This window comes from Sprattus sprattus (genome assembly GCF_963457725.1).
Source record: "Sprattus sprattus genome assembly, chromosome: 4".
Taxonomy (NCBI): Eukaryota; Metazoa; Chordata; class Actinopteri; order Clupeiformes; family Clupeidae; genus Sprattus; species Sprattus sprattus.
The window spans coordinates 42,474,115-42,495,814 of NC_137923.1; the positions used below are offsets into that span (position 1 = coordinate 42,474,115).

Below are 21,700 nucleotides of genomic sequence, written 5' to 3' on the forward strand. Positions count from 1 at the left end.
GCACCCATGTGTGCAACACTGTCACACACACACAAAAACTCAACCACCTACTACTGAACCCCTCATAGCCTGCACATACAGAGAGCGCTAGTGATGTTCCCCCTGTGAATGGTGCTCGCTGCAAGAGCCTGTGAATAATCTCCTATGCCTAGCGCCATCTTTACCACCTGCTAGGATGCTAATATCCATCATTGCATTGATCCAACAACACTGGAGTGAAACCTCTCTCCTCACAGACAACCCCCCTTCTTTTTGAATTTGTGCTCTGACAGACCTCAGACATGGCAGCATCCTGTTTAATATGAATACAGATGCGGCTTCTTTAGCCTTGTCTCGAGGCACTGGGTGAAACCACTTGCCGTGATTTGGGTCTGTCAATCCAATGTAGCATTCGCACTCCTGTCCAGGGAACCAATTCAGGTTTAATGCCCGGTTAGATGTTATGAAAGGTAAAAAAAAAAAATGTTTTGGCTCAGGCTGTGGGGGACGGAAGGGAGTCAATATGTGTCCTCCCAGCTGTCTGAGAAGAGGTGACGGGGGGGGGGGGGGGGGGGGGATTGAAATTGAATGCATAAATGAGATGCATTTGAGTGTTCCTTTCAAGTATGTTCTGAAGGACACTGGGGAGATATGAAAAGCAGATTAGCAAAGCATCTTCACCCGGTTATTTGGGGAGAGTAGAGCTCTCTTGAGTTTTGCGGAGGAAAAGAGGGGGGGGGAAATACTTCTTTGTGGAGGAGAAAGGGCTGCAAACTGATAAGGAGAGCAGAGGAGAAGAGAGGAGAGGAGGAGAGGAGAGGAGGAGAGGAGAGGAAGAGAGGCGGCCTGTCTGTGTTCCTTTTGCTGACGTGAGACATGGAATCAGTAATGAAGCTGAAGCTCTGGTGTAGGGACTCATCACTGGAGTATAGGAAAGAGGAGACTGTCTGTCTGTTGTATACAAAACTATTTGAAATGGTCATGCCAATCAAGAGTATTGAATTGAACTGAAATGAATGAGGGAAGAGGGAGGGAGAGAGAGAGAGTTGAAGGGGACCAAGGTATGTATGGAGATGAGGAAACTGGGTGGAGAAAGAAATACACAAGGAGGATAGAATAAAGTGAGTGGCTGGGGGAGAAATAAAAGGAGAGATAGAGTGAAACCGAAAAGGAGGGAGAGAACAAAAGACAGACAGAGAGAAAAAACTGAGAAGAGGGACGGGTAGAGCAAGGCAGAGAAAGAGAGAGAGAGGGACAGAGGAATAGAGGGAGAGAGAGAGAGGGAGAGGGAGAGGAAGAGGAATAGAGGGATGAGTGATGTTGCTGAAATTATTTGTTCCTGTGTGCCACAGACTGAAGGGGGTGTGTCGCACTCTCCTGAAGTTAGATTGATATCTGGCTCAAGTGCCCTCAGATGACTCCTGTACCACTGCATCCTCTGTGTGCCCTCCTCTCAAATATTCAAATATTCAAAAGAAGCTTTATTGGCATGACCATAGCGTTGTAAAGTATTGCCAAAGCATTTGGTTTGGATATATAAAAGTGATAACATAAACAATACATATATAAGTGATTACATAAACAATACATATATAAGTGATTACATAAACAATACATATATAAGTGATTACATAAACAATACATATGTCTATGCATAGGGTACATCAGAAGGGGAAAGGGAGAAGTGGGAACAATAATACATATTAATTATCATCAGGGGATTAACACAACAACAGACATGAACATACATGAACTTGATTAATTTATGGGCTGTCCCTCAGTTTATGACAGGAAGATACATATTGTGCAGCTAGGACAAGGCACTGCTCATTCTCTCTAGTGAGGTATGTTAGCCTCTCCTCATTGCTCGCCAGCAGGAACTCAGGGAGGACCTCACCAATCTTTTTAAAATATGCTTGTCTTATGTCCTTATATTGTGTGCACTGCGTCAGGAAGTGCAGCTCTTTCTCTACTGTTCCTTGTTCGCAATGGGGGCAGAGTCTGTTTTCCCTGGGCAGCCAGGTTTGCCTGTACCTACCCACCTCTATGGCCAGGCTGTGTTCACGGAGTCTGTACTTTGTCAACGTGGTTCTCAGATTTTTGTCTGTGATCAGGGTCAAATAGGGTGCTAAAGTATAGTTTCTGTTTAGGGCTAGATAGAGTTGCATTTTACTTTGTGTCTTTGTTTGTGTTTCCCAATAGGTTATGTAATTTTGCTTAATTGTTTTTCCAATTTGGCTTATCCTAATTTCAGGTGCCTTTCTGTTCTGATCCTGAGGTGTGTGTGGGGGGATCTGAAGAGCTCAGGCTCAGGACCAGCTGAGTGAGGGGACATGTATCTTTGCTCAACTCTTGGTATTGCAGGGCTTTATAATGATGGGAGTGGGGGTCACTGCTTTTTAAGTGCTTCCAAAATTTGATTGCCCTTTTCCGTATTTTTGTAATCAATGGATATTGGCCTAACGCTGCCCTGCATGCATTGTGTATGGCACATCTGTGAACTTTTAAAATGCTTTTGCAGAACTCAGCATGCAAGGTCTCAATTGGATGCTTTTCCCATTTGTTGAATTCCTGATTTGTAAGTGGACCCCTGACCTCACTGCCATAAAGGGCAATTGGCTCAATTACTGATTCAAAAAGTTTGAGCCAGATTCGGATTGGAATTTCTACAGGGATTTGTCGTTTTATGGCATAGAAAGCCCTGCGTGCTTTTTCTCTCAGATCATTCACTGCAAGATTGAACTTTCCATTTGAGTTGATTATTAAGCCTAAATATCTGTAGTTATTTGTGTGTTCAATTGAGTATTGAGTGTGGTCTCTCTCTCTCTCTCTCTCTCTCTCTCTCTCTCTCTCTCTCTCTCTCTCTCTCTCTCTCTCTCTCTCTCTCTCTCTCTCTCTCTCTCTCTCTCTCTCTCTCTCTCTCTCTCTCTCTCCTCTCTCTCCCTCTCTCCCTCCCTCCCTCCCTCCCTCCCTCCCTCTCTCCCTCCCTCTCTCCCTCTCTCTCTCTCTCTCTCTCTCTCTCTCTCTACCCATGTTCTCTCATTTGTGGCTTTATGGTTCCACAAAGAACTTTTGAGTTTCCAAGAACAGCCTTTAAAGTTCTCCTATGAGGTAAAGCGAATCCCCAACTAGCCCTTATTTCATACAATACGTCACCTAACTACAGTACTTCATGGAGCACTCTGAGAACTGTGCAATCTCATAGGATTCTACAGACAGAATATTCAATAATGAATTCCGATTCAGTAAGCTGATAAAATGTGCACTGAATAGTGAAGCAGACCTGTGCTATTGTCTACAAAAATGTCTTTGGACACAGAGGACAGGATACACATACTTCTGTAATTGCTGAATCAGTGGAAAGAAGCAGGAGCATGTTATGAAAATGACACACTCTAAATAGTCAAGGCCTGTTATGCATACATACCGATCTGCACTAGAAACACCTTTGCTGACCTCCAGGATTAATCAGGCTTTTTATCAAAACTACCCTTTTTTTCTGAAGTTTGCAGAAACTAAAGAGATGTCGGTCTGCCAGTTCAAACTCTTATTAGTGAAGCACAGGTTAGAGAGAGAGAGAGAGAGAGAGAGAGAACTAGAGTGACAAACAAAAGTGTCAATTTTAAAAAGCGCATTGCCTGCAATTACCAATCCCACAATAGGGCATTTAAACCCGACCATTGTTCTGCGCGGCTCTCGCATGACAGGGACCTTGGTACGGAACACAATGCAGAACAACCTGAGCCGTGGTGCCTGGGAAACATAAATGCAGAGGCACCCGCTGGTTAATTAGACACGAGGCCCCAAAACAGTGCAAACACTTTTGACGAGACTCAAACCTGGAAGCTTCTCTAATGGCGGGGAGAAGGAAGTCCATGGGGGACCAGATTCGCCCAGGCCAAACCATATTAAATGATGCCGCCAGTCCCCCACACGTCTGTCCTGCCCCTGATTATGATTCAGGTAGCTGTCTGCCCAAGACCGTCCTCCTCCTCCTCTCCCCCAAGCCATAGCACAGGGGGAATGGGGTTCTTTATTATTGTTTTGGGGTAAAAAAAAACGTACTTTGCATTCATGCTGAAATAACTATGCACACACATACACTCAGGCACACACATAAACGCACACACACACACAAATGCATAGAAGACCCCCCCCCCCCCCCCCCCTTACACACACACACACACACACACACACACACACACCTGATCCTCCCCTTGACTGGCTTTGCCATTTCAGACGTGCACCTAATGAGGGTGTTTTGAGAGGGGCGGTGGTCATTTTGCGAAGAGGAGGGGACGTGTCTACAGATGCACTGCTAAGGTGAGACGACTAAGAGAGACAAAGAGAGAGAGAGACAGAGAGAGAGAGAGAGCAGACGCCATTAAGAGGCTTTAAACTGTTAAATGAGAGACAGGGATGATCTATGAGCTTCATATCCTCCCAGAGAGAGACAGAATGAAAGAAAGAAAACTAAGAGAAAGAGAGAGAGAGAGAGTATGTGCGTGTGTGTGTGTGTTTGTCAGAAAGAATGTCTGTGAGAGGAAGTAAAATATGTGAGAGAATGTGTGTGTAGGTGAGAGCAAAAAAGTGAATATATATGAAAATAAGTGTGGTGGGGGGTGTGAGAGGGTGATGCCTGTTTGCATTCAGGTTTGTGAATGTGTGCAAGACAGTGTGTGTGTGTGTGTGTGTGTGTGTGTGTGTGTGTGACAGAGAAAGAGCAAGATAGAGACAGTGTGTGTGTGTGTGTGTGTGTGTGTGTGTGTGTGTGTGTGTGTGTGAGAAAGAGAAGAAGCAAGATAGAGACAGTGTGTGTGTGTGTGTGTGTGTGTGTGTGTGTGTGTGTGTGTGTGTGTGTGTGTGTGTGTGTGTGTGTGTGAGAGAGAGAAAGAGAGAGAGAGACAGTGTGTCTGCACGACAGAGAGAGGGAGAGGAAACTCACCGTGGCATTGAGGTGCTGAGCTGCAGGCGGGGGAGAGACGGCACCACCTCCACCATGCAGCCACTCGTCTTCACCGCTGGCAGCCCCTCCAGCAGACAGTCACTACTCACGCCGAACACAGATGTGTGGTAGCCTACACACACACACACACACACACACACACACACACACACACACACACACACACACACACACACACACACACACACACACACACACACACACAGACAGACAGACAGACAGACAGAGAGAGAGAAAAAATGTTTAAATATTTATGACATTTACAGTCCATCCAAATTGATGCTTAATGCAAAATGCAAAATGCTCCTGACGCTTATCTGATGAGGTCTGAGGTAAAAAAATAAAAAAACAGAGTGCAGGGCAGATGGAAAGGGGATAAAAAAAACAGCAGAAAAAGAGCAGAAGGAATGTAAAAGACAAAGGAGACATGGAAAGAACTAAAAGAAAGATGGGGAGAGAAAGAGAAAGACAGAAGGGTTAGACACACAGACACAGAAATAGATGAGAGGATTCCTCCAGCATCAGGTGAAATCACCTCTGAGATTGCCTAGCTTTCGGCAGGCGTCTTTTCTCAGTCCCTGACAGAGGATGGCCAGAGAGTCCATTCTTTACCAATTTTCTGGGGTGTGCATCGGCATAAGGGGGAATGCCATTATCTCTTGGAGAGAATGGGGTGATGAACCGTCTGCTTGACACCCAACGTCAAATATGTGTGTGTGTGTCTGTGTGTGTGTGTGTGTGTGTGTGTGTTTAAACCTCTTATGTCAAAGCAAGTACATGAAGAAGAGATCAAGCTCTGGCCTGGAGACGTTCCAAATTGGGGTCACAAGAGCTGCCTTTTGCTCTCGTCTGTGTGCTTTGTTTGTCTGTTTGCAGCAGAGACGTATCAGAGCACCCAAAGAGCAGAGGGCACCTCCATCTCCACGCTGACCCTGATGGAGCTTTGGATGGAGTAGAAGCCTGGAGGAGGACCTTTGAAAGCACTTAACACCCCGCATACACACACCGTGTGTTTGTGTGTGTGTGTGTGTGTGTGTGTGTGTAACTTACTTTGTCCCTCTTTTTACGCTTTAAAAATGTCTAAAGATAAGAGTTATTGTCAATTTATGCAACCCGACTGGAAACTACTTCAGTTCAACTCCTCTGACTTAGAAGTGACTTGACTTGACTTTCTATTTTAAGATTGCCCTCTCCCCTCTCCCAGTCATTCTCTTTGTCTCTCCTTTCAGCATCCCCTCCTCTCTCTCGCTCTCTGTGTCTCTAGATATATCTCTCTCTTCTCTCTCTTCTCTTCTCTCTCGCTCTCTTCTCGCTCTCTTTCTTTCTCTCTCTCTTTCTCTTTCTCGCTCTCCCTCTCTCTCTCCATTCATCCTAGCAGCTGAGAATGTTTGCTAAGGCAATTAAAACCCTGCGTTACTTTCTCTGCATCCTCAGGGTCGATGTTAAACAGATAGGCTGAGGCAGTGCCAGCCCAGGAGCAGGAAGGGCCCTCTGAGGTCCACAGGTGGGAGCCACTCATTTAGAAAGACAGGGAAACCTGGCACAGCCGTACAAATACGGATGTAAACAATGTACGTAGAAGTGTACTGAAGGACAGTAGAGTCCAAGCCTCTCTGTGTGTGTGTGTGTGTGTGTTTGCTTTCCACACAAAACCACACACACACACACACTTTTCTACTGTATACAGTGCCAGCTGCTCAGGCCCTGTGGATAATGAGATGTAAAGGTGGTGGGGGAGTACGTATCAGTGAATCAGCAGGGAGATCAAGCCAAGAGTGGGCCGTTTGGCTGCCTGTGCTCCGAGTGGGATGCTATATGTTTCACAGCATTTCCCTCAAGAGTAACAAGTATCTACACATCGCAGTGCGTGCTTTTTACAATAACTCCAGTTACAGTCTCAAAGGGGGCGGGGGGGCAAATGGCTAAACTCATCACTTTGGGCAATGGAAGGATCCAGCACCAGCCATGGCCAATGCACCAAAATATGAGGTACTCACCACTTTATAAAACCATCTAGAATTGTGAAATAAATACAGCATCAAATAAATAGACTCTGATTGGTAGGCTGGTTGTGGCGACAGGGGTTGCTAAACTCACCGTTGACGGTGATGTTGCCAGCGGTGCGCGGCACTCCCACCAGGGTGACGGGGTAGAGGCCGGACTCGGCAGGCAGGGAGAGGGCTGCAGGCAGAGACTCAAACTCCACCCCGGAGGTGAGGAGCCCCTGTAAACAACAAACAAACAAACAATCGTTCTTTCATCAGTGGCATTCAGTAAATGGGGTCCTGCTTGTTTGGGGGCTTGAACAGAGAGAGAGAGAGAGAGAGAGAGAGAGAGAGAGAGACCGAGAGACACAGAGAGAGGTACAGGGAGAGAGAGAGAGAGGTACAGGGAGAGGGAGAGAAGTTGAGAAGAGAGGGTGAGAGAGAAAGAGATCGAGACAGAGTGTTCAGATGCTTCAGGTCATCTATTTGGTTGAAAAAAAAGAGGAGTCTGGGCATTGATTGGTAGAACAGAGCTGCTATTAGACTGATGGCACTTTCAGTGATGGCCTTTGATTTATGGCAGACTGCCTCCAATCATTCCCCTCAAACACAGAGGTAACAAGACTCATTTCAATGCTTTCACAGCAGCGCGGCTACACCTACGGCCCACTAATAACGCTACTTAAAAGGTACAGTCCTCAATTCTGACAAAAGGTTGTTGATATTTGAGCTCAGTAGCCAATCAAACACCCCTCCCTATTGTGCTGTTAAAACAACATAGTTGATTGCCTGAAAAAGGCATACGACATGACAGCTAGAGTGTGAGGAAAAATTCAGATGAAAAGTTGAATGGATTACAATCAAGGACTTCACCTTTAAGAGCCAGATGTGTTAGAGGGAAATGAAAGTGTTGTATAGAAAGGTATGTTAAACCTTACTCCATCAATCACTTTTATCATAAAGCCATACATGCGGCATCAACAGAGTGATCCTTTGTATTTTTCATTGCCTTCTTTTGACAGTCTATTATAGAAATCTATTCTGATGTCTATGTTATCAAGAGCAAGACTTGGTAAACAACACTCAATTCAATACGCATATTTCCCACTGTGCATGCACTCTACAATCCGTGGTTTGTGTGTGTGTGTGAGTGTGAGAGAGAGAGACATGGACAGACCATTTTTTGTTCTTTCTGTTTTTCCCCTACCCTCTTGCGCTGTGCCAGATAATCAATCATCCTAATCTGGCCATGATATCCTTCAGATGAAATCACTCCCAGTGTGCGGGGGCCACTTCCCGGTGAGAAAATTGCTCTTGTTGGCGCGGCGGGCGTGGGGAGTGGGAAGCGCTGTAACTGGATTGGAGTCGACGGGAGCAACAAGATTGGAAATGACTCTTCGACGGACAGACGGACGAACGTCCATGGTGCTGAGTAAGTGATGGTGGGGTGGGGAAGGGGGTAAGGTGAAGAGGGGGGTGGAGTTGAGGGCAGGGGGGGTGCACCATTATCCCATACTCTATACTGATGTGCTCACTTTCCTGTATTTACTGTAGGTATAGTGTATCACTGTGTATGTGTGTGCAGATGAAAATACCCTGGATTATATCACTATATCATGATTTTTGGTTCAAGAATCTGTTCAAATTCCTAGAGTAGCTAGGAGTGTGGCATAATTCTCAATCCCTGACCCTTCCTAGCCCACTCTGCCCACCGATCTGTCTCACCAATTTGTCAGTAAACTAAATGTACGTTTCAGCAAAAAAAGTTTGTGAGCAATAACTTCAGTTCAACCAACAGATTCTACTTTGATTTGACACAGGCAAGAGAAAGGGATGAAACGATGGTCTCTAACAACAGGACTGGACACTGGGATTCTGCACGGTCAACAGAACTGCTTGCCAATGTTTCTCTTGGACAGGGGCAGAAGTGGAAACTGCTTCCTGCAGCTCTAGTGTGCTAGACAGGGCACTGGAAGAGCAGCGTTGGGGATGGGTGATGGTGTGGGCGTGTGTGAGTGTGTGTGTGTGTGAGTGTGTGTGTGTGTGTGAGTGTGTGTGTGTAGGGGGGGTGGGAGATGTTTGCCTAAGTGCAGTGCACACCTCTGGGGAGAATAAATACCAGTAATAAGCAGCTCGTCACGCTCCAAGGGCTCAACAGGAGTCAGTCTGTCTCTCTTTCTCTCCCTTGATCCCTCGCTCTATGCTCTCTTTTTTTCCTCTCTTTCTCTCACTCCACCATGCACTCAGAGTCTAAATATCTGTGTCTCCGTAACGTAAAAAAAGGCCCACTCATTTATCCTTTGTCTGTGTGTGTGTGTGCGTGCACTATTTGCTTTATGTCGGGCTGCATTCCCACTCCGAACATGCATTATTTTTCTGCTACCTGAACGCCGTGTCGTTCATTATCCCTTCCGTATTCATGTGCGTGTGTCTCTGCTAAAGACCGCTAGGCCTTACTCTTGTCTTTCTTAGTGTTGTCTGCAAGTGGTCTAGGAGGCTGGGCTTCAGTACCTAATTGCTGATTAGCTGCACTGGTGCCCAGGTGTCTCATCAGTTCTAAAAGGCCATTCTTGCTTTGGATCTTGATACTTACAACACGGCACTTACCACATTTCACTTCTAACAACCTTCTTGCAATGCTGATGACTGACCTAAACCCACCTCACACTCTCTTTTGAGTGTCATTTAGTTAATAAGCCATTGTTGCTTAAAATCCAACTTCTTGCCTCTCTCCTTTGTGGCCTTGGCACAGGGTCGTAACAGCCCTCCAAATGTGTGTGTGTCCAGCTAATTTTGTGCATGTCTAAATGTGTGTGTGTGTGTGTGTCTGCGTGTGTGTGTGTGTGTGTGTTGTTTTTGTGTTGGTGTGTGTGTCATTTTTGCAATGCAGGTGGAGTAATGAGGTGTCTCATGCTTATTGCTTCTCTTATTGCTGATGTTGTTGTCTTCTGTTTTATTATCCATTAAACCTGTCCTTCCACAAGACTTTTATGGAGCGGCGCCAAATGAATGGTCTAGATTGAGATTTCGAAGGGTTGGCATGCTTTTGCTGAACCACCGACAGCCCGTTGAGAATTTGCGAGACTAAACGAGATGAAACAAGACGAGAGAAGGGGAGAAACAACCTGTCTGATGGCCCTATACCATTTACATTAAATATCACATTGGGGGTCATTGTGATCAGTGGGGCTATGTGGCTATGAGCCTACTGACACCAGGCAAAGGCTCCGCTGTGGCTCAATAATGGAAGTATGGGGCAGGTAGGGGAGCAGAGAGACAGAGAGAAAGAGAAAGAGAGAGAGAGAGAGAGAGAGAGAAAGAGAGAATGAGAGAGGCAGAGAGAGAGAAGACAGAGAGAGGGGGAGGGAGAAAGAGAGATACAGAAACAAACATCTGCAACAGGACACTGCTACTCCAAGTCATCTCCATTCATGAGGCGATCTGTGGGATGGGGTGACGTAATGGCAAACATCGGTCATCAGCTGAGCGAAAGCAGACACTACCTCATAAGGCAAGACTCACTCTCTCCCTGAGGGTGAGGGTGTGTGTGTGTGTGTGTGTGTGTGTGTGTGTGTGTGTGTGTGTGTGTGTGTGTGCGTTTTAGCAAAATATGCACGTCGGCTATGGGAGTGGGAGCATTTTAACTCCACAGGCCAGGGACAGTGGAGTCGCACTGCTTCGCCTCGGCTGGGCTGATTAATAACGGAAAACCTGTCGGAAAATAAACTCATCTGCATTCCACCTTGAAAAGGGTTCATTAGCCAAACACGCTTCTGCACATGATTGGCCAGCCCAGCCAGGCACAGCACAACAGGCACTGCAATGGCAGATATTAATACGGGCTGCAACCAACAGCACACAATCACACCAGATGGATGCCCACTTGTTTTTTAAAAATGGTGCCTGAGAGCCACCAATTAATATTCAACACTTCTTCACCTTCTGCACCAGCCAAAGGATTAAATGCACGGTGATGAATCTGAAGGGGGCTGCATGAATAAATAAAATCATCATAATAATAATATCCTGAACACTTTAAGTGGGTCTGTGCATGTGTGTGTGTGTGTGTGTGTGTGTGTGTGTGTGTGTGTGTGTGTGTGTGTGTGTGTGTGTGTGTGTGTGTGTGTGTGTGTGTGTGTGTGTGTGTGTGTGTGTGTGTGCGCAAAAGAGAAAGCTGGAGGAAGGGGTGTATGAGGGGGAGAGAGAGAGAAGGGGGTAGACCCACAAAGTGCAATGAATGAAGAGACATATTGTACCAGACAGATAATTCACACAACACTGTCAACAACAAGTCTCCTGGCAAGATTTATTTTCCTTTTCCCCCCTCTGGACGGAAAGGTGCTCATTCTCCCAACACTCGCACCGTCACAGAGATAACACAGATTTGTCCGCTGGGCACAGCCGCCATTTCAAGCCACCAAGGACAAATCCAACCCCTATTCCAAATCCAACCAACAGGCAGCAAAACAAGCCAAACCAACATGGAGGTCACCTATTTAAGAAGTCAGATATTATTTCACGCCCCGTTTTTTTTTAAGGGGGTGGGGGGGCTTGCTAGAGCATTCAGCCTTGTTTACAGGCACATGCTATCACAAAAGAAAGGAAGATTAATGTTTGAATTTCACTTTGTTCAGTAACTAGCAGCTAGTTTTTAATGAATTACTTAAATAACTCAATAGGAGGAAATCACTCAGAGATAACAAACCGGCACCTCCCAATTAATGCTGTCTGTTCGCTCTGTTCACTTGGCCTGCCTCGTTGGACACGACTGCATTAAAAACAAATGATCTGAAGGACATTTATCAGCCTATTGGGTACCGGTGGGGGTAAGTCGTTCATGTGGTGTTCTCTGTCAGCAATTGTTCTGGTTGGACATGCTACTTTCTTTAAGTAATGGTGTGTGTGTGTGTGTGTGTGTGTGTGTGTGTGTGTGTGTGTGTGTGTGTGTGTGTGTGTGTGTAGTTGTGTGCATGCATAATAGGTGCTATCTTAAGGGTGGAACCAGTGACCAATTCAATGGGAAACAGGCATGGGAACCACCAGGCAAAAAGTCATGGTCATTCATCTTGAGCCCAGCGTTTTTTCATGAGACATCAGGGGAAGGTTTAACAGGGGAGTCTACACACACTGTCCAGAAACTGGTCCTCCAGCACCATGAATATCTGTGGTTCACATATACTTTCAACTGGCCATTGGTCTAGTTACCAGCCTGTCCATGAGTCATCGGCACCTGTGTAGTAAGGTAGAGGCAGAGAAAAGACTGGCAGACACAGAAAGAAGTGGAGGAGGAGGAGAAAAAGGACTCTGTGTGTGTGTGTGTGTGTGTGTGTGTGTGTGTGTGTGTGTGTGTGTGTGTGTGTGTGTGTGTGTGTGTGTATGTCCATGTGCGTGAGAGAGAGAAAGTAGAAGCAACAGTGTGAGCAGGAGTGCTTGTCTGTGTATGTTGCATGAGAAAGAGAGACAGAATGCTTAAAAGAGAGATGGGCACAGAGGGGGAGGACAGAGAAGCGAGGGAGCAAGGGAGCTGAGGGGTGGAGCGGGAGGGGGTGGGGGGGGGGGGGGGTGGAGCAGCATCAGAATGGGAAATCCATGGAGCTCAGAACACAGGCCTATTAGAGCCAGAACTGTGTGGAGACTGTGAAAAGAGAGCAGGGTCACCTTGCAGTCAGTGAGTGTGTGTGTGTGTGTGTGTGTGTGTGTGTGTGTGTGTGTGTGTGTGTGTGTGTGTGTGTGTGTGTGTGTGTGTGTGTGTGTGTGTGTCTCTCTGTGAGTGTGTTTCTCTGTGATTGTATGTGTCTGTGTGTGTGTGTGTGTGTGTGTGTGTGTGTGTGGATGTGATTACATGGCTGTGTTTGTGTGTTTGTTTGTGGGAGTGGGGGTATGAGTGTACGCAATTACAGGTGGGTGTGTGTGTGTGTGTGTGTGTGTGTGTGTGTTTTACTCTCTCTGTGTGCGTGCGTGCTGGGTGTGTGTGTGTGTGTGGAAACAGACTGAAGGGGCTCTGGCTGACCTTGCTGGCAGAGGCATCGGTTGAAGCCCGCAAGAAGGGAAGCGTGAACAGCTGCTTAACATTCAACTGCTACTTATGGACACAGCACCACTCTGCCTTTCTCTCTAACACACACACACACACACACACACACACACACACACACACACACACACACACACACACACTAGAGATGCGCGGATGGGCTATTATTTCATCCGCAACCGCATCACAAAACGCATGATCCGTCCGCCATCCATTTGCACCAATTTTTTGACCAATTTTCGAAACCCGATCCGTCCGCCATCCGCCTGTTGTTTTTAGGTATAGGTGCTGCTGACGCGAGGCTAGAAAGTTATTGCCTGTTCTTGAAAGGAGACTGATCCAATGCCCTCAAAGATATTTAAAGAATAAAGTCCCTAGTATGATATAGTACAACATAGCCAATAGGCTATCCCCAGAATATTATCAGTGAAGTGACGTCTGTCTCCGATCGCTGCACGGGGAGAAAAATTCATAAATAGCCAAGTACATCGGCAAACCTGACCTTACCATAGGCTAGTAGGCCTACAATTGTTTATCATTGTAATAAAACGCAATTTGGTACACCATTTTAATATGGTAATATAGCCTACTGTTTTTTGCAAAATGAAAGAAAGGCTATTAAGGAAACGCTGACACGAGCCTATCAATTCCGAAATTTCACTGCATTGTAGGCTATATAGCCTACTGTAAAAACCCCAACACTTGCCTGCTTACCTTGCAAATCAAAGTTTTACGACTATTTTTCTTACCTTCTTTCTTAGCTGTTGATGTTACTGAGCTAGAAGTTTAACTTGTTCTGAACATCTCGCGCTGCCAATGCCCAATGTCACTTCTGAGTCAAATCACTCCATCATCTCTTTGAAATTCCTTATTCCACGAGGTAGGCTACAATGACTGGCTGTTTTAAAATATAACTAATAGCCTAACGAAACAAAATAACCCAGGCAGTTTCATCTACCACACGTTAAGGCTTCTTCCAATTCTGACAGCTGACTCATAGCTTGCAGGTTTGCGGAGCTGCAAGGAGACGCAACATGGGATGGATCGTTACTTAATTTAAACTTTTTTGCTTCCTTTGCTTGCTTTATATGCATACACGGAACTAGGCCAATTTACTGCCTGATGAAAATTGGATTATTTCAAAATGTGCTCGGATGTAGGTAACGACATTTAACAATGTGTAGATATTTTGAATTTCGTTGGGTAAACCGCCACCCGCCCGAATTTAATTAAAATATGATTTTTTGTCACGTCTTCCGCCCGATCTGCGGTTTAACCGCGGAGTCCGCGGCTGCGACCGCCAACCGCGCATCTCTAACACACACACACACACACACCTTATAACACCCAAGCCCAGTTAAAACTCATTATAACACCAAGCCACAATCGTCACTGGGACTGTGTGTACATGCATTTACAGTGCATTTGATGGAGAATATTTCCCAACACTGTTAATGACTTAAGAATATATGAATCAAGTGCCTTGTTTTAATAATGATCTTATATGCTTTTCTTTTAACAGGGACATGGCTTTTCTGTGGCCCTGTGTATATGTGTAACTTTGATTCACTGGCGCCACTTCTTGTTTTCTCGACCCTGTGAAAGTACAAGAAGCTCGGACGAGAACCTTGTTTTGACTATGATTTCTAACACTTACGGCATCAGCATTAGATAAATCTAGGCATATAAACCTTGTGGTTTCTAAGTGGCATTGCTTCACTTTTTCTTGTGCTGTGAGTGAGCCCAATTGCAATTGTCCTTGTTGAATAAATATACTGATTGACAACTCCGGAGTCCTGAAGTAACTTGGGTGAATTTTCACCTATCAGCATTCATCTACTGAGCAGAGTGTTACGCTGTAGGGGGATCAAAGCCTTCAACAGTGTGTGTACTTAGGCAAGAACTGAAATTGTTATGGTATTTGGTATGGTAAGTCTTCCCTAACGGTATGTGTGAGTTTGTGTGTGTGTTTGTGCTAGCATGTTTGAGGCAATTGGCAGTGGTGAAATGTAACAAAGTATTTTTACTTTGTTACTGTACTTAAGTAAATTTTTACGTATCTGTACTTTACCTAAGTAAAAATAATAGTGCATACTTTTTACTCCGCTATATTTTGCAGCTATTATCTATACTTTTACTGCGCTACATTTCTACAATATGTGTCGTTACTCGTTACATTTTATGAACACAGTTTCGCCAAAATGTTGCCTACGAAAAAATATGGATGGCGTTGCTGTTTTGTAAGTTTAAACCAAACCATTGAAATTTAAAAGTAGCATATCGAGGTAAGCAGAGTTCTTGCTATGATAAGTTAATGTTCCTGACTTGAATATGAATTCGGTTACTGACATGATATTATACTGTTATCTAGGGAAATGCATGTTGACAAACAGCAAAAGGTACATGCTTGCTAGATAACTTGTCATCGGCAGAATTGTAAGATAAAGTGAAAAGTATTACAGAGGGTAAGCACAATAAGTACACCAACCTTTCCAATAAACAAATGTTGCTGTTTATAATTATTACTAGTAGTGACTTCTGTAGAGGCATAAGTATTACCAGTAGCTATATCTGCATTCTTTATCAAAATGGCACAGCCCTAGACATTGAGGGCCTGATTTACTAATATGCGAGCGCTTCTTAATCTGCGTTCGCAAATTAACGCACGGTGTTTTTGCGCATTTTACTTGGTATTTATCAAGCCAGATCTGCGCTGGGCAAACTGTGCTTACTCCGCCCTTTAAAGAGCCTGATTTACTAAGATTGATTTGCGAACGCATCTTTGCCAGGCGCACATTAACGCACGGTGATTCCCCGCATTTTCCGTGATATTTATCAAGCCAGATATGCGCTGGGCAATCATTATTTAGCGCACCGTTAAAAGACTGGAGAACTTGCCAGCAAGTTACTGCCACCATGGAGATTCGAGGAAGAAAAAACTAAGGTTCAGCGAATAGATAGCGAATAGATAGCGAGATAGATATATTGGTTCACGTTCGCTCAATCACTGAACCTGATTCAATGGGTTATATTGTTGTTTTGCCCGCCATCATCTACAGCGAGATGTTTAAAAGAACACGATTATAAATAATATGCTATTGGTGGCATTCATGCATAAACTGTCTATTATAACAATATATATGTGTACATGGCGAGATTAATACGTTCTACAAGGGACATGGGTTCACTACAATATATCCCCACTGAAACAAATACATTTACCAAGTAGACAGGCCTCTCCAAAATCACCGTTGCTCAATCATGGATAAATGGCACTATTCCGAAAGATAAAACTGTCATGGACAGACCACTTCCACGTAAGTAATGGTCATGTTGGCATCACATATGACCTGGACATTCATTGAATATGTGTGCTTTCTGTTTCGGTAAACGTGTTCGCGGATTGAAGGTGGGACTGTTTGCATGTGGGTGCGATCAATTTCTCCAATTACGTTCGGAAAGTTTAATTTCATATATATGAATATATGAATTATACGAGTTGAAACAAATATTTCTGTTCGCTGTCTCTGTCTATGTCTTTGCCTTGCTGCTGCCATATCAACGTTTTCAGACTCAGTGGAAATGCGCTTGGTTAAGACGTGCTTTTATGAGGCGGAGAATTAGCCTGCAAATCAGAGATGTGCGCTCGCCGGGCAGTTTAGTAAATACCACGCAGTTCATCATTAGGCGCACTCCTCCCATTAAATAGCGCTACACGCCTACGTTACCACCCACGTTTCCGAACCATCCCACCTGTTTGCAGGTACACACCCTCAAAGCGTTAATATGCGCTGCGCCAGCTTAGTAAATACCGTTTTTCGTTACGACCGCTATTTTACGCCAGAAAATGGGCGCAATCCTGTTAGTAAATCAGGCCCTGAGAGACAACCCATTGTGTGAGTACTTTTACTTTTAATACTTGAAGTACTTTTAAAAGTAAGTACTTTTTACTTTTACTTAAGTAGGATAGTTGATGTAGTACTTTTACTTTTATTTTCCTTGATGGCCATCAGATGATACTCCATAAAGAGGGACACACAAACACACACACACACACAGAAGAAAAATAAAGTAAAACAGAGGGAGGAAATGAGGGAGGGAGAGAGAGAGAAAGAGTGCAAAAGAGGAACTAGAATAATATTGTGTAGTAGATTTTTTAAATGAATTAATCCGGAATTTAAGGAACCATGGAAATACCTGGAGAACATTGGGAATTGGGGGTGAATCGATGTAGAAAGAGGGGAAATACAGAACGAACAATCACACGCTTGGGGAATGAATTACCTCATCTTCTGATGCAGCTTCATCAAACATGGAGTGCATTAAACTATACTCATTTACACCTGAGGCTGAAGTATGGAGAGAAGAGAGCGCGCAAGTGTGCGAACACACACACACACACACTCCATCTCATTTATTTTAATAGAGATGCACTCTATGTCTGACAGACATGCATAGTGAGAATCACACGTCTTAATGGCTTCTTGGGAGGTCTGAACTATTCTTTTGTACATGGAACTTGTCTAAGTCACGTCACGTCTCTCTCTCTCTCTCTCTCTCTCTCTCTCTCTCTCTCTCTCTCTCTCTCTCTCTCTCTCTCTCTCTCTCTCTCTCTCTCTCTCTCTCTCTCTCTCTCTCTCTCTCTCTCTCTCTCTCTCTCTCTCTCTCTCTCTCTCTCTCTCTCTCTCTCTCTCTCTCTCTCTCTCTCTCTCTCTCTCTCTCTCTCTCTCTCACACCAGCCATAGCTGCATTAAAGTGTCAGACGTCAGCTCCTTTTAAGAGTCTGTGAGGAGGAGGTGATTAAGAAGACAACTGTAGAAGTGCATTCACACAGGGATCCAAAGGCTTGCCCGTCTCTATTCTCTCTCATTCACTCAATCCATTTCTTCCCCGTTCTCTCGGTTTGTAATGAGACTTGACTCGTGAAAATAAAGGACAATAATTTTAATGAGGGGTTAAATTGTTACTTAATGTTTATATGAGGTATCAATTCACACCACTTTAAGACCAATTAGAAAGTGTGAGTTTTCAGTGTGTGTGCTGGTGATAGGTGGTGTGTGTGTGTGGGTGAGGACAAGCACTGAGTGACAGACAGACAGAGGTGCTTACCATGTTCTCCACCCGAAGTTCAAAGGGCATGGGGTTGTAGACCATCAGCTGCACCTCGCACACGTCCCCGCGCACCCACTGGAACTCTAGGGAAACAGGAATGTAGACTGAATCAGGCATGGATGAAGACTTTTTAAGACGGGCACACAAAGGAGTGTTACGACCCCCTGCATGAATGAAGGTGGTGAGTATGTGTGTGTGTTTGCGTGTGTGTATTCTTTGAGTGTGGGAGTGCATGGATGGGTAGAGCCTACTTATGAACTGTGTGTGTGTGTGTGTGTGTGTGTGTGTGTGTGTGTGTGTGTGTGTGTGTGTGTGTGTCTGTGTGTGTGTGTGTGTGTGTGTGTGTGTGTGTGTGTGTGTGTGTGTGTGAGTGTGAGTGTGAGTGATTTTGATACGAATGCCTATTCCAGCACGTATCTGCGTGTCCATACGTGTACACAGCAGCCTCAAATACAAATCTCCACTTATTATTGCGTTCCCCACTCTCCCTCTTCTCCAATTAATGAGGCAGAGTGTTTTACCAACAGGTCATGTTTCAGCAGGGTCATGTCTGTAGAGATATGGACCGAGCCTCCGAATCGGCTTTCTCCGCACGTAATCCACGCAGCCCAGGCGAAAACAGAACGGGCCGCTCACAGCTAACAGCTCACGGCCCTGGGCCCCAAAACGTCCAGGTGCGCGTCTCAAGCCGTCTTTTTGACTGACAAGAGGGGAACTGAAGAGTCTGTGTTTCACTGGGGGGAGAGGCTGTTTAACACCACATAATTCACTGCCTAGATTGATCATATGCGTGATTGAAGTTGATTACTGCAAAGAGCTGAAACATGCACTAATCTCATGCAAGGATGGTTCCAGGCACATACACACCACGTTTGGGAGAAGGGGTGTTTACTCTACTAGATGGCAAGCTTGGCTTGAGGAAATGAACAGGGAGAGAATTGGATTGCTACAGATTTGACAAATGAATGTGGAGATTAAGCATAAAATGGTAGAGGTGACAAGACTGCGCTTCCCAACCATGAGACAGGAGGCATGGTTGGAAGTGGTGGTTGGGAGTATGTACGGAGGAAGGTAGAGCAGTTAGTTCTGGACACTTCACACCTTTCCCCTGCGAAACATGCCATTCCCAGAGAGCACACAGACAGGCCAGAACCTTCCCTAAATATTAAAGTGACATGCTGAACAAATAAATGTAAAAGATACAGTCTGGGTAAAAGTCATTGTATAAAAAAATCAATGGATACAGACTATTAATCATGCACATGATCGGAACAAAAACTGGAGCATGGATCTCAAAAAGCGGAGTGTGGGGCAGCAACACACCCTGGGACTCGCATGATGACGTGAGCGCAAGGAGCAGAGGGCGCCAGCATGGGCCATACGGACTGAGCCTCAGTCCCAGCACAGGAAAACCCTTTCACATTCTGGGGAAGCTCATTACCCTTCTCCACCTCAAGCTCCAGAGCTGGGGGGGGGAGTTTTCCCCCTCCCACCTGCCTCACATAAATACAGCAGAGTCGGAGAGAAATGCCACCGCTGCCACAGCAATTTATGGAGAGTAAGCCACTACTGCGCACCCAGGGAAATTAAAGTGCGGGAAGACAGGTACGGACGTTATAAATGCTCTGAAAGAGGACGCTCTGTCTGACCTGAGGGCCCACCGAGGGCAGACTTTTCACTGCCTGATCATTAAATGCAGAACATTCCCCCCAAAAAATCGATTAATTAAGTCAAGAAAAAATAAATAACTCAGAGAGACTTCCAATTCAGTTTTCATTCACATACACACCAACACACACACACACACACACACACACACACACACACACACACACTCAACTACACACCCACACCCCTCCTCTGTGGCCAGGTTGGTTCAAACATTGTCAAGATCCATGAGTCCAAAGCCACCTGGTAGAATGCAGCAGTTCCCCGGTGCTAGTGGCTGCCTTTTTTGACAAGGCACAGTAATGACCCACCTGGGAGAGAAACGTAGACGGAAAACTCTACTGCCTCCGTCCTACCCAGCGATGAAAAAGTCCAGTTATTTTGTTTCCCCTTCACTGAGCTGTAGAGTGTTTTGTAAGCTTATTTAAAAAAACACAGGCTTTTAATGACCTCTGAAAGTAGATTACACCAGCACCATCATTTGAGAGATGATGACCTTTAAGCAAGTGTGTTCCGGGTTTAATTAAAAACTTGAAACTTTCCTTATTGCATCTTATTGCAAGCAAATACACCCCAGGGTGTTTTAGTTCATGGTTTCAACACCATGGGGTTCAAATCAGTCTACTACATATTAATGTAAGCAACACAAAAGGCAAATACAGGCGGATATGCTCAGGTCTGTACTATACACATCAGTACTTTAGGTGACACAAAGAGTGCAGAATTGGCTAACTGGTGGCTAAATGGTGGTGAAATCTTATATGCTTATATTCTACATGTGAAACAATTCACAATCCAACCCCCACCCCTTTTAGAGAGGCAAAAATAATTAAGGAAAGCAGGTTTGATTAACTGGATAAAATACCTAAACCTTTCAAAACAGCACACTATCTGAATTATCTGGAACCATCTTTTAAACAAATTATCTTGTAACCCCAAGATACACTAACTTAACCTCTCTGGACATGTTCACTGCTAGTCAGAACTTTTCCATGCCATATGTACAACCATGTCACAAACACAACCCAAAAGCCCCTCAGATAACCTGACCTTGTTCCTTACAGGACAAACTAATAGGAAGGAGGGATAAGAAGGCAAAGAAAAAAAGAAAATGTCAGGCCATTCCTGAGTGGGAGAATCCTTGAACACAACCATGCTGAAAGGAGAGACCCAGCTGTCTCCAACACCATTGAAGGGAAGAGGAGGAAAGAGAGAAAGATGGAGAGAGGGATGGAGATATGGATGGAGAGATGTCTGGCTGATTTGCTAACAGATGTACAGTGGTTGGCTCAGAACAGGGTGGATGAGAGCAGGATAGAGTTATAAGAAAGGAGAGGGGGAGAAGAGAAGAGAGGAGAGAGAGAGGAAGTGTAGGGGAATGGGGAGGAATGAGGGAGAGGGGACAGGAGAGTGTGGTCGACAGTTTGCTGCTGTCCAGCCCAGCAGGGATGAGAGGGGAGGGTGAGGTAGGGGTCCATATGGAAGCTCAGGTGGGACATTTTGCAATCCTACTCAATCCTCTTGTCAGGCCTGGTCTGGGCTTTTTGTGGAAACAGGTGTTAAGCTGGTCTGTGGCTCAAAAATCCCTACTCAATAACACACACACACACACACACACAGTATACATTTAGTCATTTGGCAGACGCTTTTGTCCAAAGCGACGTACAAGGGAGAGAACAGTGAAGCTACGAGCAATAGAGATTAGTGTAACAATAAATACTATTCTACATACAAATTTGAAAAAAAGTGCAGGAATGTATCTTGGGTAAGTACAAGTTAAGTACAGTATACATATTAGCAAGGCTGCAGACTACACAGAAAATATGCCTCGTGGACTATTTCTCCCCTTATTTTGGCAACAAGGCAAGAATAAAAGTGCTGCTTCTGTATTATCAACACGGGCACACACACACACACACACACACACACACACACACACACACACACACACCCATC

General features: G+C 45.0%; 1 protein-coding gene across 1 annotated transcript in view; it reads right to left on the reverse strand.

Annotated features, from left to right (window-relative positions):
* Positions 1–21,700, reverse strand: part of trappc9 (trafficking protein particle complex subunit 9) — a 234,861-nt gene that overhangs the window by 168,286 nt on the left and 44,875 nt on the right. The window contains exons 12-14 of the mRNA XM_080836474.1: positions 18,074–18,159; positions 7,043–7,169; positions 4,925–5,057 (exon numbers count right to left, since the gene is read on the reverse strand). Coding sequence (XP_080692600.1) covers positions 4,925–5,057; positions 7,043–7,169; positions 18,074–18,159 — 346 coding nt within the window. The remainder of the gene's footprint in view (positions 1–4,924; positions 5,058–7,042; positions 7,170–18,073; positions 18,160–21,700) is intronic.